This window comes from Lutjanus erythropterus, chromosome 3, assembly GCF_056507025.1.
Source record: "Lutjanus erythropterus isolate fLutEry1 chromosome 3, fLutEry1.hap2, whole genome shotgun sequence".
In the NCBI taxonomy this organism is placed as follows: Eukaryota; Metazoa; Chordata; class Actinopteri; order Lutjaniformes; family Lutjanidae; genus Lutjanus; species Lutjanus erythropterus.
This window is the reverse complement of record NC_139319.1, coordinates 17,392,812-17,411,197: the sequence shown is the minus strand read 5'-3', so window position 1 is coordinate 17,411,197 and position 18,386 is coordinate 17,392,812. Positions and strand designations below refer to the sequence as shown.

At 38.4% G+C, this 18,386-nt stretch overlaps 1 protein-coding gene across 2 annotated transcripts in view; it reads right to left on the bottom strand.

The window, feature by feature from the left end:
• The window catches only part of tbck (TBC1 domain containing kinase), a 69,723-nt gene extending 51,384 nt beyond the window's left edge, over window positions 1–18,339 (bottom strand). Inside the window, exons 1-20 of one of the 2 annotated variants that reach the window (XM_084715234.1) lie at window positions 17,987–18,339; window positions 17,228–17,444; window positions 15,114–15,186; window positions 14,717–14,831; window positions 14,522–14,595; window positions 13,074–13,215; window positions 12,888–12,948; window positions 12,734–12,795; window positions 11,451–11,512; window positions 11,001–11,149; window positions 10,304–10,442; window positions 10,038–10,137; window positions 8,804–8,853; window positions 8,565–8,694; window positions 8,227–8,325; window positions 6,896–6,958; window positions 6,664–6,790; window positions 5,643–5,693; window positions 5,450–5,533; window positions 3,316–3,401 (exon numbers count right to left, since the gene is read on the bottom strand). In XM_084715234.1, coding sequence (XP_084571360.1) covers window positions 3,316–3,401; window positions 5,450–5,533; window positions 5,643–5,693; window positions 6,664–6,790; window positions 6,896–6,958; window positions 8,227–8,325; window positions 8,565–8,694; window positions 8,804–8,853; window positions 10,038–10,137; window positions 10,304–10,442; window positions 11,001–11,149; window positions 11,451–11,512; window positions 12,734–12,795; window positions 12,888–12,948; window positions 13,074–13,215; window positions 14,522–14,595; window positions 14,717–14,831; window positions 15,114–15,186; window positions 17,228–17,444; window positions 17,987–18,196 — 2,094 coding nt within the window. In that variant the 5' untranslated portion in view covers window positions 18,197–18,339. The remainder of the gene's footprint in view (window positions 1–3,315; window positions 3,402–5,449; window positions 5,534–5,642; window positions 5,694–6,663; window positions 6,791–6,895; window positions 6,959–8,226; window positions 8,326–8,564; window positions 8,695–8,803; window positions 8,854–10,037; window positions 10,138–10,303; window positions 10,443–11,000; window positions 11,150–11,450; window positions 11,513–12,733; window positions 12,796–12,887; window positions 12,949–13,073; window positions 13,216–14,521; window positions 14,596–14,716; window positions 14,832–15,113; window positions 15,187–17,227; window positions 17,445–17,986) is intronic. The other variant, XM_084715235.1, reaches the window with a different exon arrangement.
• Window positions 18,340–18,386: the final 47 nt, after the last annotated feature.

Below are 18,386 nucleotides of genomic sequence, written 5' to 3'. Positions count from 1 at the left end.
ACTAAATGTGCTTGGGAAAAGTGCTGTCGGTAAACACAGTTCATCCCTGCATCTACAAATGCAAGTTACACATCTACCATGCAAAGCGGCCCCAAAAATGCGAAGGCCATGTATTAATAACATCCAGGAACATCTTCCACTGAAAAAATGCGGTGCATTATGAAGTGCAAAATACGACAACACCCCAGAACTGATGAGCAACTGAAGTCGTATATCAAGCAAGAACAGGAATGACTTTCACTTACCAATAAAGTTTATCAGTTCAAACTTTAAATATCTTGTTTTTGTACTGTATTCAATTCAATTTTGATCAAAAAGGACATGCAAATCATTGCATTCTGTTTTTATTTACATTTTACACAGTGTTCCAACTTTTTCTGAATTTGAATTATATATATAATATTCAGTATATTACTGCTGAGAATCAAAATGAAATGAATGAACAACTTTCTCACTGGAGAGACTTCTGTTTTTAAGAACAACAGCACACACGTCTGCACATCTCTACAGCCTCTGACAAACGGCAATAAAGAGCAAAGTGCTGAGTTTGGTTATTAGTCAATGGGGAGAAAGCTAACAATGAATCTCATTACACCAATCTTGTCGTCCAACCTTCTTTTCTCCCCTACTTCTCTCGCTCCGTTCCACACTTTCCCAGGAGGAAATGCATGAAATTGAAATTAAAGACTGCACACTAACACACTCGCACGCTATCACACACACATACACACCATTTACCACCTGTTAAAACACATGCCAATCGCTGGCCGCCATTGCTGGGGCTCTGCAATATTCGGCAGTGAAAGGGTCTGGAGCAGAGAGCGCAGGAATACTGGAGCTTATCCCTGCCAGTTAATTGACGGCTAATTGCGGGGGAGCTGGTGACTGTTCAGCGGACCTCTTCTGTGCCCGGGAGTGATGAGCTTGAGAGAGACAGAACCGCTGCACTCCCAGTCACTGCCTCAATTTCAGCCGCTCGGCAGCAACACCGTGAGTACAGCCAGATTGGATTAGTGTAGGTGTAAATGGCAAACCCAGGAGGGGAGATGTGGCCAAATTGAGAATGGCCTGAATTAAACCACTGGCCACATGCAATCTGACTCTCTTCCGATGGCTTAAGGCATTACTGGAACAGAGTCTTTGAACACTACAACATTTCCCAAAGATTACTTGCGGTTGCTGCATGCTTATACAAGATTTGTCTCTTTCTGGAAGACAGACAGCATTAAGCTAGCCATGTTTTGGTCCGCATATATGAGAAGTTCAAATCCATTTCATTCTGCAGTGATATTTAGTCTTTTAGGGCCGATGGATTTATTGCCTCAGTAAAACAACAGTCCAGAGTGTTCTCTGAAGTTCACAGAGAAAAGGGGGATTTATGGTCTGTAAAGTCTAATTATCGGGATTGACATCCAGTATGGAGGCTATATCAACAGAGCTTGTTCCAGTGTTATTCTGGCCTAACAATGAAAACAGGCATACAAAGTCTCCTTTTAGAGGCAAGTTAATGCTAGTAGTGTACGTGCACTAAGTGTCAAGTCAGCATCATAATGGAGTGTTTCTTGAGAGTGTTTCTTCTTTAGCGAGCCAAGTCTGAACAACAGAAGAGCAAGACATTGGAAGACGCTCAATGGGACATCTGTTCAACGTAAAGCTTTGTTGTTTGAAAGAACAGCAGCTACAGGAAACATTTGTGCAAGTGGTATCCCTCCTAACTTTCTTCCCCCCCCCCCACACACTTTAAAGGTTCTGTGTGGAACTTTCAGAAAATCCTTGCTATTAATGGCATCAGCAGTGGCTTTGGCCAAAACAGCGACGTGACATACCACAGACTGAACATTGAAATGAACATTGAATGCTGGAAAATTAATTATGTTAATATAGGGCTGTGGCCTTAACTGTATTATGCTGAAGTTTAACTTTGAATTACAAAGCTTCTGAGAGAGATACGATTGCACCGGTGGTACAAAGTGTTAGCAACATTAATGTTAGCCTTTCCTGCTCAGCTTACGTTGGGACTAACCTTCTTCACTTTTTCAGCAGTTGGTTAATAACGGACAATGTGAAGTCAGCAGCTATTAGTTTGTTTTCACAGAGGATATATATACCTCAAGTTATGAGTACATGGTGTTTAATGCTAAGCATGTGAAGTAAAACTGATCTGTTTGCTAAGATAACATTTAAAATCTATTCAGGAATCATAAAAAAGTGATAAGTGATATTTTTTCTCCAAAAGTGCAAGCTAGGTAATTAACATATTCACCCAGATAGTATTTTGCTTGTGATAATGTTAGCAAGCAAGTTAAGGTTTGCCAGTCAGCTACAGTCCAGCAAATTCGGCCCTGGCTGCCCTGTAACAGTGGGACGGGAGTCTAGATAAATTAGCTGATGTTATTCACTCAAGACAGTATTTTGCTAAGTTAGCTAGTTAGCAATTCAGCCGCATTAGCATGCATGCCAAAATTAGCCAGCTAAAAGAACATTATCACAATATATTTCACATGCTTTGCATTAGTGTTAGCTTTGACTTTGGACTTAGCGTTGGACGCATAAACTTCATATCCTTTAGAATAACCAGAAAAGCTCATCTGCAGTCCATAGACATTTACATAGAGATATTGATTATTACTTGTAAAAGTCTTCATATTTTTACTTATTGCACATTTAAATTATGACAGACAGCCAGTACAGCTTTGTGCTTCACTTGCACCACTTCACAAAAAGAGCTGCGGCATCAGGACCTGCAAGGAGGAGGAGGAGGACGCTTAAATCCCTGACTCCTCTATGATAAAGACCCCACTTTTCATTGGGTAATGTCCCAGAGGCTCGTCCACAGGTGACACACATTCATCAGCACACTAACTGAAACCCCAGAGAGACGGCAGAGACTTTAACCTTGTCACTGTCTGAGCAGAGCTGTAAAGAGGAAAGCGAAGGGCAAGAAGAGGTGGCACAGAGTAAGAGAAATAAGGCAAGCCTGGCAGAGGACAATCATTAAGTGAGCCTAGCAGACATTAGTCGCTGTATAAATCATCACTGGAGGACTATAGGGAGAACTTGACCCTCACCACAAATTCTGGAAAGGAGGATGTGGAACAAAAAATGTCAATGACAATGAAAAGATATACACAGTGATCTATTAATGGTCAGCTCATTTGACCCTGGTGTGGAGCAAGAAACTGGAGTCACTTCTTACTATGACTTACTTTAACTTCCCAGGAAAAGTGAACTTGCAATAGCAGACAATGTCGTTACCAAAATACTGCTTTCTAATGTCATCAGAGCGTCAGGAAACTTGCACTGTTGGTAACTTACATCTGGGATGAAGCCAATCTCATTTAGATGGTTGCTTAGCTCTGGGTCATGGAAAGCAATCATTTGAGAGAAGACAGTCAAATACTCTGGAACACAAGAAAAAGGGACAAAGGTCTATACATCATGTATTGTGTATCTTGATTAGGTATGCAAGACACAGAATTGTTTCAGCCCGTACAGATAACCTATAATTACTTACTACTCGTGATCGATTTGGATACGATCACTGATGATTTCACATTTTTGTATCTTAAAAAGAAGTTCATATAACCTGTAGATTATTCACACCTGAGGGTAAGAAAGGCCCAGAGATAGTGAGCAAAGCTGGATGATTTAATATTCTACAGCTCAGACTGAACCAAATCTAACCAAATCACTAAGACAGCAAAATCAAAGAACATTTCTGACTCTTCAAATGTTCATTTTAGTTCATCAGAAAACACAAATAGACTTTAGCTTTGACAGAGCATTTTGCGCAAGAATTCAAATTAAACCCTTTGACATAATCAGATCAATCAGATTTGTCAAATCAGACATTATTATAGCTCATATTCATCATACTGATACTGACAAGAGACTGACAAAGCTGTGATAGGCTAAGATATTTGTCATGCATTCCTAATGAGTGATAAAAACTTGACTGAAGCGCACTTGACTGAACAAGACTTTACAGTCAACAGTAAAAAGCCGTCCACACCAACAAAAACTGGAACAAACACTAACGATGTGAGCATCCACACTGATAAACGACAGCAGCACCAAGCACACGCTGCACTCTCCATCTGCATCAGCAGCTTAGGAAAATGGATATTGATGACCTGTTACTGTCCGTTACTGCTGTACGTTGCGCAGAGAAACAAAATAAAAGCCGGAAGGATATGGGTTCATGAAATTCTTCAAAGACAAGAGGAGTTAGGAGAACACAGCGCTTTGTTTCTAGAGCTGACAAGTTTCATTCACATGTTTATATGAGTCTGCATCAGTTTGATGGTTGCCTCACAAAGAGGACATCAGTAAGGACCAAATGAACTTCAGAGACCGGAGACTGTTTGACAGAACATCTCAGGTAAAATGACATTGTTTTGATGTGGCTGTCAGTGTTTCTATCGTTCATCAAATTGCTCTGAAAGTGTTTCCAATTAAATCATTTGCCATGATCACTGTCACTGTAGTTGTGGTGTGGGCGCTGCCATCTACTTGAGTTAGAACGATTTGATTTTTAAAACAATATATTTATAGTTTTTGTTATAATTAGCCTTCTTGGTGTGGATGACTATTTAGAACGCCAAAGATGTTAGACAATATATAAACAGGCAATAAGATCTCATAGTTCACATACTTTTTTTTAACCTTTTAACAAAGAGGCTTTTGGTTAGAGTGAATATTTTGTACTGTTTCTTTTCTGTGCTTTGAAACATAAAAGAGAGACATAAAGCCAAACGTGTTGCAGGTAGACCTCTGATATATTGTGCAACCTTGGAAACTAATGTCTGTACACGTTTAATGGAAACATATGCAGCAGTGTAATGCTGCGCTGCCACCATTCTTCACAGTATAAGTCAACAAAGGAGCTCTGACCAGACAGATAAACATTAGAGAGCTCTCCAGGGCAGCAGTGGAAAGAAAGGATAATAGCCACATTCCCCACCGAGTTCAAGAGGTGTGTGGTATAGCTGTTTATCAGTCACGTAAGAATTGCTTGTGACATTTCTCTGCAGGCTTTTGCAGTTTCATTTGTTTCCCTATCTCTAAATGATGTGGCTCAGCTGCAAACTCCATTAAGACAGACCGAAATTAGTTTTCACAGCTTAGGAACAACATGGAGGCAAAATTTAATCAACATTGAGCTGACGGCCTGATGCTCTGTGCCAGCCGATGATAATTTGTTTTTGAACTTAGCCCAATGCTCTGACCATGTTTAATGCTTATTACTTAACTTGCAGTGGCAGTTGACTAAATCAGCTCAAAAACACTGGATGGCTGAAGCGAAAACAATATAGAAAAATGAGGCAGAATGTGTCATTTATATTAGTATCAGCATAAATAAAAAAAAAAAAAAAAAAAAGCTTTGAGGTCATGATGTTGTATTACTTTGCAAAAACTTGTCCAAAGTGCTTATTCTAGCATGTCTCACCTTGAATGACATGAGAGTTGTCCTTCAGGAAAAAGTTGTACAAGTATTTGGGGATGAACGCAGACATGCAGGCGTACGCCAGGGCTGTGAAGAGTATGAGACAAGTATGAAAGGAAGCCAAGCAGAACAAAAGGACAGTAGAAATAAAGCACTTGACAAGTTTTTTTTAAGAGGTTAGAATTGTAATTCTCACCTTCATTATTGAAATTCAAGTAGAGGAATGGGGCACAAAGTGAATCCAAACCTGAAATAATGAGAAGACGATAATCAAAACAGTTATTAATACAAATCTACTGTACAGAGTTACATAGCTGAGAGCGAAGGAAGGCAGTTTACAAGATGTGACATGAGCCCCATCTACTGTCCAGTCATGTGTAATACAATGAGCAGTAGTGTGAATGAAGGAGAAGAGAAAAAAACTGAGAAACAGAAAAGAAGAATAAGGCCCAATCCCAATGTCCACCTTCACAGACTGACAGATTTTGAGGCGCATTTGCATAAGTCTGTGAGGGCTTAGGGCCGTCTCACTGTTAAATCGCTGAGTCCATGAGGGCTCTCTCACAGACCTTTTGAACCATTTATGCACACTTTCTGCAGAAATGCAGACTTTGCCTGAGGAAATTACCCACAGTTCAAAGCGCTGTAACATTAAACACGGGTGAAGTCCTGGAGCGTTCAGGCCTGAGGAGTAACAGATCGTATTTAACAGGATTACGTAATCGGATACAAAAAAGGTAATTGTATTCCATTACATTTACAGAAAAAAAATACAGAATCAGATAACAGTTATGGGGGATTATTTAACAAGATTTTTAAAATGCAATAAAGACCTTTATACTACCATGTACAGTGTTCACACATTAAAACATTTCAATCAGGTTACATTACTTAAATGTTGTGATAACTGGATCAGGTTACTGACTACCTCTTTTAGTAATTAGTATCAGAATACACTTTTAAAGTAAAAATATAGTATGTAAGTGTATTATGCTGTTTTGACAAACACAAGTAAAATCATTATTTAAGTGTTTTACAAGGTTGACCAGGATCAAACATTTCAGGACTAAAGCAAATAAAACTCAAACACTCACAGGTGTTGCCAGCTAAAGTCCGTGAGGGTTCAAGGTTTAAGGCTCTAGGCAGGACATTGAGACTGGGCCCAAGAGAAGCATCCAGTGAGACAGTAAAAGAAATCGACATGAGGGTTGACTCACCCTGCCAGTAAACCAGGTCAGGGTGGGAGACCACCCAGGCTTTCAACACACGCCTGAACTTGATGTGGCCCTGAGGAGACGACAGCAGCTCATCGTACTGGTGGCAGCGAGGGATGTCCACCTCAATCTGTAAACACGTATGAGAAGGAACAACAAAAGATCGACATCAACAAATTCATTTTGAAAGTGACTCAAAATTTTACTGTCATCTAGTCTTAAACAAGCAAGTTACCTGTCTGTCAGTTGGAATGGGAGTATCTTTGTCAATGCTCTCATATTTGGCTTGAATGTCTCCCTGTGTAAAAAAAAAAAAAAAAAAGAAAGATATGTGTCCAAAACAACGTTAAACTGCACCTTTAATCAACCAGTGTTCATTCTGACACCAAGTTTTGATTGTGTTATAGTCATAGTATTTTAACTAAAATGCTATTTAGTCATATTTCAGTCATCTGAGTTGTTTAAATTTGTCTTGTATTAAAGACTTTAGTCACCTAAAATCTAACGGGTTTATTTTGAAACTTCACACTTAGTATCTTTAGAGTTTTGATCGATATTTTAATTTAGGATCTATGATTAGCAATTCAGTCTAAGTCACTTCTCAAATCAGTACAGGACAGTGGTTGTTTCTTTTAGCTCGTATTGTATTTCAACTTCAGTGAAAACACACCAGCTCAGGTTAGCTTATAAAATTGCGTTAGCTTGAAAAACAAAAACATTTAAGTGTCCTTGATGTTACCTTTCTTGCCTTTTAGCTAATTTCAGGATGACACATCTTAATATTTTGCTTTATGCTTGTTGTGTTTTAACTGATGATTGTCACTCAAATGACCAAATATGAAATTTTGCCATATGTTTGTACAGAAAAGTCAATGTTTGGAAGAAGGAGAACAGAACAGCTCATGAGTCATGCAGCAAATGCAATCCACTTGTATTCATCTAACCTCCCTTAAGACACAAAGAGATTAGTTCTGAATGGATCTCTTGCCAGCTTGGCCCTCTCTCACATTTTCATCTCGTTTGTTTCATTGACGAAAAGCCAATAGATATTGCCACAGTGCTTTATCATAAATAAATTTTTATGTATGTGTATTTTACTTATTATTTTATTAGGTTGTTTTTTCAGATCTCCATGATGTTCTTTTAAACTGACACAAGTTATGGTTATGTTACTTTTAAAACTTGGGGTTACAGTAACCAAGACTATGTTCTTTTCTGCATCATCTCTATCATTATTATTTATTTATTTATTTATTTATTTAATCTAGGAACAGAGGGGAATATAATTATTATGCAACATTTAACTATAATTCTGTATCCTAACAGAATTAAGATCTCAGGCCACGGGGGTGAGAAGGGAGGGTTGGTTTAAAAAAAAAATAACAATTATGGATTTTTAGATGTAGGTTAGAAAATTATTTATTTTTCATTGTGACTGAATTATGTTTGAAAACTCTGATTTGGAAAATAAATAAATTAAATAGACATAAATTAGGTTGATACTACTAATTATTTCTTGAGGAAATTAACACTGTTCTCAACACAGAACTACCACTTCTCCCGTACCTCAATGCCCAGCAGCGCTGCCCACGCCAGGCCTCGAACAAGAGGGGGAATATCCACTCTGGCCTCTTTCCACACTAAGTTCTTCTTGTAAGGATAGGCCTGATGACAAAACATCAAACAGTAAATATAATACCCAGATTTATCCTAATATAACCTGCTTAAATGATAATTATTAGAAATACAGGACACAATATTTGACTTGAAACAATCAACAGGCTGTGACATATTCAGGCACTCTGTCTAATTGGGTAAGACATGCTCATATGTGTAGCATCCCATGAGTGTGTCCCCCTGTGTGTGTGTGTGTGTGTGTGTATGAATTTGTATGGAGCCCAGACCTTGAGCAGCCTGTCAAAGAGGATGATGCGGATGAGTTGGTACTCGGTGTCTCTCTCGCGGATGATGAGCGGCAGCGTGACGGTGGCCGACAGCTCATTGCTGCTGTTGGACTGAGGCAGACTTGACTGTCTGAAGGAGGGAGAAGTAAAGGGAATGTGACATTACCCAAGCCCAAATAAGTGATGGGCTGCTGTGAAAAATAGTGACACCGTAGGAGAGGACGAAAGAGACTGCTTACTCGTCTTCCAGTAGAGGGTAATAGGCTTCTCCTGCCACATCCTTCAGCCTCTGAAAGAGGAAAACAGAAGCTTAAAAACAGAATATGGATTCACAATTAAGGTTACATTCAGTTCAAGAGGTTTATTTTGAAACCACTGTGTTTGTCATCAGTGTAGATCAACACTGTTCACAAGCAACAGGCACATTTAACAAAATAAAATCATAGAGATGTATTTTACGCTCAGTTCTGTCAGCTGAAGCAATGAACAAGTTCTTATAGCATGAAGAGTTAGTTTGGATCATTTGAAGTGGGGTTGTATGAGGTACTTATTGAAAGTCAGTCAGTGTATTACTTTCATTAGATGCTGGTCTACACTCCCCCAGCAGCAAATCATATTTTAATCACTTAAAAAAATGCCAACCCAAAAAAAGTCAGTGTCAGTTGACGTGTACACAATATTTAGAATATTTTCACAGCTTTACTTTGGCGTCAGAGAGCCAAATATCTCTCTCTCTCAAACAACCAGACTCACAGAACACAGGAGCTGCTGGTCTACTGCTGCCAATGAATGAGTACCTGATACAAACCCAAAATATTCAAATAATCTGAGCTCTCCCTTTAAAGCTTAGTGAGTGCTATTTTTTTAATGTTGTTTGTAACAAATGATGGTAAAAGAGGTAAAAAACAAAGCACCAAAGCAGCATGGAGAGCATTTTGATGTGTTAATTACGTTAAATACTGGAAACATGTTTGAAAAAGTACCCACAAACACAAATCCAATGCACACTACATTCATTTACATAACACTGTACACACTAGATGATTAGTTCATTTTTAACTGAGGGCGACGGCCCAATGGGAGCATCCCAGTGATGAGAAAATGTTTGTTTTGTTCATCTGCCACCAGTGAACTGACTCATGAATGACTCATTTGGTTGTTCCCTGTAGAAATATAGTTTAGAGAATATTATACATCCAAGACAAAACTGACAGAAGTGTGGGACTGAGAGAAAAAAAAAATACAAATCTCCCTGCTACTACTACTAGCACCATGGATTTATAATATTTATAATATTTCAGAGCCATGGTCTGGGCCATAGGTTCTAACTTGCACAAATACAAGTCAAATAAAGGATCAATGTGTCGGGCAGACTAGACTAACATGTTCAGCTAAAAAAAAACTCTGCTCTCTGCTACTCCACTCAATCCCCCCTTAAAATACTGAATGCACATGTCTGCTGACAAGTCTTACGTTTCTGAGTTGACACAGAGACAGTGTCACTGTAGTGTCATCCAGCAGGAAACTCCGATCCCGTCCCTGGCCAAAAGACTCCCCGTCTTCCAGGACAAAACTAAAGACAGACAGACCAAAAGAGAAAGACAGTTTACTGAGTCTGAATATCAACTAAAACTACCAAATGCCACGTGTGTGTGTGTGTGTGTGTGTGTGTGTGTGTGTGTGTGTATGTGTGTGTGTGTGTGTGTGTGTGTGTGTGTGTGTGCGTGCGTGTGATGTACTTGGGCAGTGTGCAGATTGGAGGTTTGGACTGTATAATCTCCTTGTTGGTCAGCTCCTTCTCGAGGTCTCCCCCCGCCAGACACCACAGATGATACACCTCATGTATGGCCCGCTCCGACAGGTAGTCTTCATCATCATCTAACAAACACACAGTTGATTGAAAAGAAGTCCCCCATGTCTCTTTCACGGTCATTTTTTGTATTTAGTTCTGTTTATTTTCAGGTGGCCTTTAAATATAGGATGCTTCACAGAATAGACTCACAGCACAGAGTAGTCACAGAGGACTCGCAACTCACAACCTCAGTTTATGGGGCAAACGCTCTACCAACTGAGCTACCAGACCACTGTGCAATTCTCTTTTAGAACAGCTGTCTTTTGTTCAGAATAAATGGGACAAAGCTATTCCTTCAAAAACATGATTAAGATGATTAGATAAAAAGTTATTTAAGATATTTAATATAAAACTTCTTAAACATCAAAGAGAATTCACACAGGACTGCTCATTAGATCTTTTGACTCCCTTCTTGACACTGAATACTTCCACCTATCTGCTAGCATTATTAATATTAAGCTACATCAAGATTATCAGTTCAGCTTTAATGTACTGTATTTTGAGGTTTTTAATCAAGAGGAAGATGGTCTGACTGAATGATTGGTGTGCATATGGTGGGTAGATTGTGTCTCGTTGGGGCAGACCTTTGCAGAGGTCACTGATGTCCTCTGGGAGCTCCAGATGTGCACATCGCAGAGAAGAAGAGAACAGACTAACAGGCTTCTGGAAGGGCGTGTAGAGGCAGGAGACGCCATCAAACACAGGGTCTCCCAGCAGTTCTGCAGGGGTCGGCCTAGAGGACACATACAAAGACATTAGAGTCATAAGATACATAATATCTACAAACACAGATAGTGCCATCAAGGAGTTAGGACTTATTATATTAAACATTCAATTATATTAAGTCATAAAAGGCTGTTATCTCAGTGTCAGCCAATAACTTGTGTCTGTTTATTTTGGTCTCATTTCACTTGTTGGTTCTGGCTGATGTACATGCAGCAAATATTTCATAAACTGCGTGACCAAAGTGTTTTGGAAACTAAATGGCCAGTGTCCTCCAACAAGATATGATGTCCAACAGAGACAGTATTTACCTTTTGGATGGAAGAAAGGTCAAGCATTTCCTTAATAACTCGAGAACATTCTCAGGCAGCTCCTGTAAAAAAAAAAACATGACTACATCAGCTACAAGCAGGACAAGATCTGTGGATTGAATGAGTTTAAACACTTAAAAAGTTAAAATGATGTACTTCTAACTTCTTGGACCATATTAAATTTGTGTTTATAATCATTTCTGGGGATTGGTAAGTGACACAGACAGTTCTTGCATATAAATTACCCTTTAAATGTTTTCAGTGTTTCTAAGTGTTCTGTGCAAGTCAGTCTTTACAGGACTGGGTCTGAAACATAAACAGTCGAGGACCATCAGTAGCACTAAGTACAGAAAACTGAAGTTAAACAAAAGATGGCATCGAAAGCTCCCAGATTCTTAGACTTGTTTATTTATTTTTTTAGCATAATTTTTTTTATCTATAGCCATATTAATTATGTGAAAATTTAATGATGTGCAACATATGAATCTGCCAGAGCAAATGCAAACATGAGCTCAGCAGATTCATCCGCTTCCAGGACTTGAAATCTTTCGCACTTTCGCTGCATCCAAAATCACACACTATACACTACATACCCAAAATGTGTACTATTGTTCAACATACTTTTGTGTAATTATAAATTGGAGATGCGTAACATGGCAACTCATGCCAATGATGAACTAAAAAAAAAAGAAAGAAATTCCACCGAGCAAAATGAAATCTTACTTACATTTAAACAGAATTATTACTGACATCACACAGAGCTGCCTTAACTGGTGTCTGCATTTATCTGTTGTGTTGCAGCCATAGCTGTCACTACTGCATTGCACTGTGGGACAGATTTGCTGGCGTAGTGTCCAGTACTTGCATACTCTAATATTTCCCTGGAAATTGTATGCACGTCACATACTGTGACATACTGTTCCTACTGAGGTGGCAGACTTACCAAAAAAGTCTTACATACTTTTAGCTTACTAATAGCATGCTGATATGGAAGTTAAGAAGCAGCCAAAATTTGATTTAGGCAAAGATTTAACATTGAACATTTCAGTATTATTGTTGAATGAAAAAATAAAATATTTCCCAAACTAAGATATTTTTAAAAAGTATTAATTTGGTAAAAAAAATTAATAATAAAAAAAACTAAACTATACATATATATAGATATACCAATAATTTGACCTTACTTTCAAGTAATGACCAAGAAATACTATCAACTGAAAATATCTGCATTCATAAAGTATCTTATTGTCTAAGACTAATGCAGCCAATCATGCAGACTTTACCTTGATGGTATCCAGGCAACCATGTTCCTCAGCAAGGACAGTTACAATGTCGTCCATGCAACCTGAGAATGACAAACAGTATCTCAGTGTAAGCCTAATTGAGCTTAAGAGCATATTGCACAGTACTTCCAATAATTACTTTCTTTTCACTTACCCAAGGTTAGAATGAACTTCAGTCTTTCACTTATATCAATATTCTGCAGCAGTCGTCTGCCCTGCAATCGATTCACAGCATAAGAATTCAAGTTGAAAATTATCCTTGAATCAAGCATCAAATGTTTTTGGTTTTTTTTATATAAATGTCTTGTCTTGTATGAGGGAGTTTATGAAGGATTCTTACTGCACACAATTCAAACAGCAAAACCCCAAGAGACCAGACATCAGTCTTGGGTCCTGAGGGCAGAGGAGCTTCATCATGAGAAGAGTCACTGGGGTGGAAGGAGCCCTGAGCGATCACCTCTGGAGCAAGGTATGATGGATACCTGAGGCAATCATGACAGAGTAGATAAGCACGTTACTTTGTCAGCTTCTAAATGACATTAGCTGTAGACACCCAGTGTGGCCGGTTTAACAGCTCGATGCACAAGCATCCCATCATAGATATTCATTCATTTCTTTAGGGAGTTTTTCTGTCACTCTATGTCTCCTCCGCGTTAGGTTCAACAGGAGAAATTAATACACAACTCTTTGTAAAGTGATAATATTGCAAGACGAAACCACATAAAACAAGTAACAAAACAAAAAAGACGTAACAAGACAAAAAGACGCAACAAGACGTAAAACACATAACAAGATGTAAAAGATGTAACAAGATATAACAAGACAAAACAGATGTAACAAAACAAAAGATGTAACAAGACATAAGAGACGTAACAAGACAAAAAAGACGTAACAAGGCGTAAAAGATGTAGCAAGACAAAAAATACGCAACAAGACATAAAAGACATAACAAAACATAAAAAATGTACCAAGACGTAACAAAACAAAAAAGACGCAAAAAGATGTAACAAATGTGAAAGACATAAAAAGACAAAAAAAAACATACAAGACAAAAAACCCATGAGACAAAAAAAGATGTAACAAGTCATAACAATACAAAAAAGACCAAACAAGACAAAAAGACCTAACAAATCAAAAAACGTGTAACAAGACAAGACAACAAAACAAAAAAGACATGACAAGATGTAAAAGATGTGGCTAGACGTAAAAGACAAGTGCGTGTACTATGAGTACATTTCAGACCCTGTACTTGTTGAATCAGTACTTTTACATTTTTTAAACATGCATCTTTACTTCTAATTGAGTACAGAATGTGTGTATTTTTGCCACTTCTGCATGTCTGTCATTATGTGATGTTTACCCAGTTGTGCCTAAGAACAACCTGCATAGCTGTTTGACAGTTCCATTTATTACATTTTCCATCCAGATGTTTTATTGAAAGTCATGCCATCATTCCTCTTTTCAATCTGCAAAAGGATATTACACAGAGATACTTGGTAGAACACAAAGGCCTTTGGATTAGGATAAAAGTCCAACGATCTGTTACAGTTCCTAAACCAGGAAGCTCTTCTGATGCCCCAAAACCTGGTTTCTATGAAGAAGAACAGCCCATTATGCATCAATGTTATGGTCAATTGGCTTTTTTATGATTTGACTAACTGCAAACAGATACATGGGAACCTTTGACCCTGACCAGACAGCTCACATAGCTCAGTCCCACCAGTTGAAGGGTTCCAGAGAAGCCCTAATGGACCTTTCTCTGTGATGAATGAGGAGAAAAAGACGTACCCAATGGGAAAATCAACATCGGCTCCATGATCAGTCATGTGATAAAGGCCAAACTTTGCCAGCTTGACATTCCCCTACACAGAAGAAATCTATCTTAGAATGGCAGTAGTACGTTTAAACAATCATTTCTTTGTCTTTTGATTGGACAGACAGTCAGTCAGTCAAAGACAGACATGTAAAACAGCTCAATTTTACCTTGCAGTCCATGAGCACATTGTGTGCGCTGAGGGCTCTGTGCACCATACCATGTTTGTTCATGAACTCCAGACCTTCAAGGACCTCATAGGCTATCTGCAGCACCTTCTCTGGGCTAACACAAAAAAAAACACAACAGTGTGTCACGCCATTTTGAGGGTTAAGTGGTGACCGAATCAGAGAAAAGACATAATAAAAAATTCATCTATATTTTCAACACTTAAGTGCTAGAAATTCTTACCTCGGCCAGTAGATGGCAAGGTTAGTGCATGTTATTTCCCTGCCCATCACATAGAATATCATTCATAGACAAATAGTGATGACTGCCCACCAGTGAAAGTAAAAAAGAGAAAATAACAATGGGTTCATCACATAGGAGGTTTAATGTTAATCTCACCTGGCTGTTTTCCCTTGTTTTTGGAAGTCACTTAAGCTGTTTTCATAGTGTTCAGCAACAACAATCAGCCGTTCTACAGAGCAAGAAGAAGAAGAAACCAACGTGAAGATATGCACCTCAGTTTGCAAACATGTATTGATATTCATTTAGCATGTAGGGATGCTACACCTGTACAACAAACATGGCTGATTCTAAATCAAACAAACTAAAATCAAACAAGATTAATAAAATATAAAGCTGTAAGCACTTTTAAATTAAATGCATATATTTTGTAAGATTAAAAAAGCTTTTTTGTTTTCTTTTTTAAAACTGTGTGTCATAGAAGAGTGGATTAGACTATATTATGGCATTTCCACCACAGAACCTTTCCACAGGGACCAAGAACCTTTGGATGAATGCTCTTACACATATATTCTTTTATTGCTTAAAAGGGATAGTTCACCCAAAAATGAAAATGTGGTCATTATCTACTCACAATCATGCCAACTGAAGTCTGGGTTTAGTTTTTTAGTCCACAAAACACTGGAGTTTCACAGGAAAACAGTGTTGCAGAATTGAAGTGAATGGTGACTAGTTCATTCATTCATTCATTTATTGTCCGTAACCGCTTATCCTTGAAGGGTCGTGGGGGGCTGACATTGGGAACACCCTGGTCAAATCACCAGTTCATCACAGGGCTGACAGATAGAGACAGACAACCACTCAGACTCGCACCTATGGGCAATTTAGGGTCAATGGTGACCAGTTTTCAAACAAAAAAAAAATACAGAAAATAAAACATAAAATGCCTCCATATTGCTTCTTTGGTGTAACCCAAGTCTCCTAAAGCTCCAACATGCCAAGCTGACTTGAAAAACGTCATTTGCACTGTGTTTTTAGCCTAAGTCTTCACTGTAGATCAATAGCTTGGAGCCATGTTCAAGTGGATACCATCTGAAGTGGGTGTGTGTGGTGTGACATGTCCATGCACAAGTGAACGGCATGTCAGGGCTTTAGGAGGCATTTTATGTTTGAGGGGGGTGGATTTGTTTTTTTGTTTTTTTTTCCATTTGAAAATGGATCACCATTCTCTTAAACTGTTTGCTGGAATTTCACAGGAAAACAGTGTTACAGAATCTCTCAGAGTTTTGTGGACAAAAAACTAAACCCGGCCTTCGATCAGCATGAGGGAGAGTAGATAATGACTGAATGTTCATTTTTGAGGGAACTATCCCTTTAATTTACTGTTCTTTTGTAATGGAAAAAGTATTTCACATGACTGTACTTGTATAACTGGAGTGAAAATAAACATTTTGAATCTTGTTTTTATCAGAGGAACCAAGGACTAAATGTAGGTCCTGTGCAATGAGTCCAGGTGGCAAAAAAACATGTCCTTTCTCCTGAAGTAATACTTTCTGAAATATACTGATGGACTTTGCAAGGCTGACCCTCACTAACTGAAATGGTTACTTTACACTCTGCAGCTTGTCTTGTGTTGTACTACAATAAAATACAGTCTTACACAATGTTATTGTGTACTTGCATATAAATCACATATGTATTACACAGAGAACAACAGAATGAAACAAACTGATAAAAAGTTAATAAATATCCAGGAATGAAGTTCTATCTGGAATAAAAATGCATGCATGTTTTGAATAAGCTCAGTCACAGTTAATACTAGGGGTCAACCAACATGTTTCTTCAAGGCCGATACGGAGACCAATTACTAGTAATTAAGGAATTTGATAAGTGATTTGGAATTCATATACATCTGCAGAAAAATGTAAATCTCTGTGTTGATATTTTGAATAACATAAACAACACAAAATTTTGTTGAAATGCTTTAAGCACATGTCTAACTAAAACAGAACTTTTCAACATTCAACAAAAAAAAGATAGTGTTGTTGGTGGGACATTGAGTGAGACCACAAAATGATGACTGCAGACAGAGAGAGAGATGCACCAGAGCCAAAATAGCACATTCTTAAATTAATTTACTTTATCTGCAGATTAAATAGTCAACCCCTAGTAAGGACAACAGAAAAAGAAATGAAATAAAAAGCAATAAAATGGGAGGACAGGATATAAGACACGATTAGACCTCTTACAAAGAACAAAGCACAAGATCATACCATGTTTCCCTCTGGAGATGTCCACATATTGGCAGAGTCTGGGGTGAGTGATGGTCTTGAGGATCTGGAAACGTCCCAAGATTTTGATAGAGTTGGGGGTAAGAGGGAGGCCGTTGCTCCCACAGACATCATGAGGGAGAGCTGAGGCGAAGAAGGTGAAAGCCCCCAGCTGGGCGTCTTTGAGGGGCCTCATTTTGCCACTGGGTGGAAGCGCTGACTACAGGAAAGATCATGTGATAATATAAATGAGAGGAACATGAGAGCAGCTAGAAAAGACTGACAAGTTCAGTAAATTACATCACTTTATTGTAATGCAGCCTTTAAAACCAGGGAAAGGCAACATTTATGCCATATCACGATATAATGATGGCAGAATCCATGGCAATACGATACAATATATCATCAATATACTGCCCAGCCCTGATTTTGACTATTAGCATCCCATGATGTATCAACAGCCAATCACTCATTCATGCCATTCATGTGTTAGCCAGGGGGTTAAAAACATGAACTAAATATTGACTGCTAGTTAAAGTCGGCTGAGGCAAACACTACCATTGTACAAACGATATATTTACACCATACAGTTATAGCTACATTGACTTAAACAAACGACAGTGAGTGTGCAAAGTGATGCTGCGGTTAATTTACTTTGTGTTTGTAGCTAAGTTATGAAAATAACTGCATTAGCGTTATATATCCGGGTAGGAAAAAACAATGATGCAATGTGCATTATATCCGAAAATTGTGTCTACTCACGCTTAATGGGAAGGCTGTGTGGCCATGTCGAACAAAATGAACTTGAAATAATTGAGAAAATATTTTGAAATGAATTCCTTTCCTGCCTCTGCGATGTGATGGGAACAGCTGAGTGAACGTGACCGACGACGTTATTTTTGTGCGACGAAGTGGTGCGCCGACTACAATTTCTAAGAATATGACAACGATTGTGGAGCTTAAATCAAACATTTAACAAAATTCAAAACATTACTAAAACATTCTTGGATTTATTTTTCGTATTTCATGTGGAAATAGCTTTTCTTTATAGTAATTATAAACAGGCGATATCCGTTGCCGCCGTGAATTGCTCGACGGGATCCGATCTATAGAACATAAGGCTAGCTAAGGAGCACGCCTTCATTATATCCGGATAGTATAG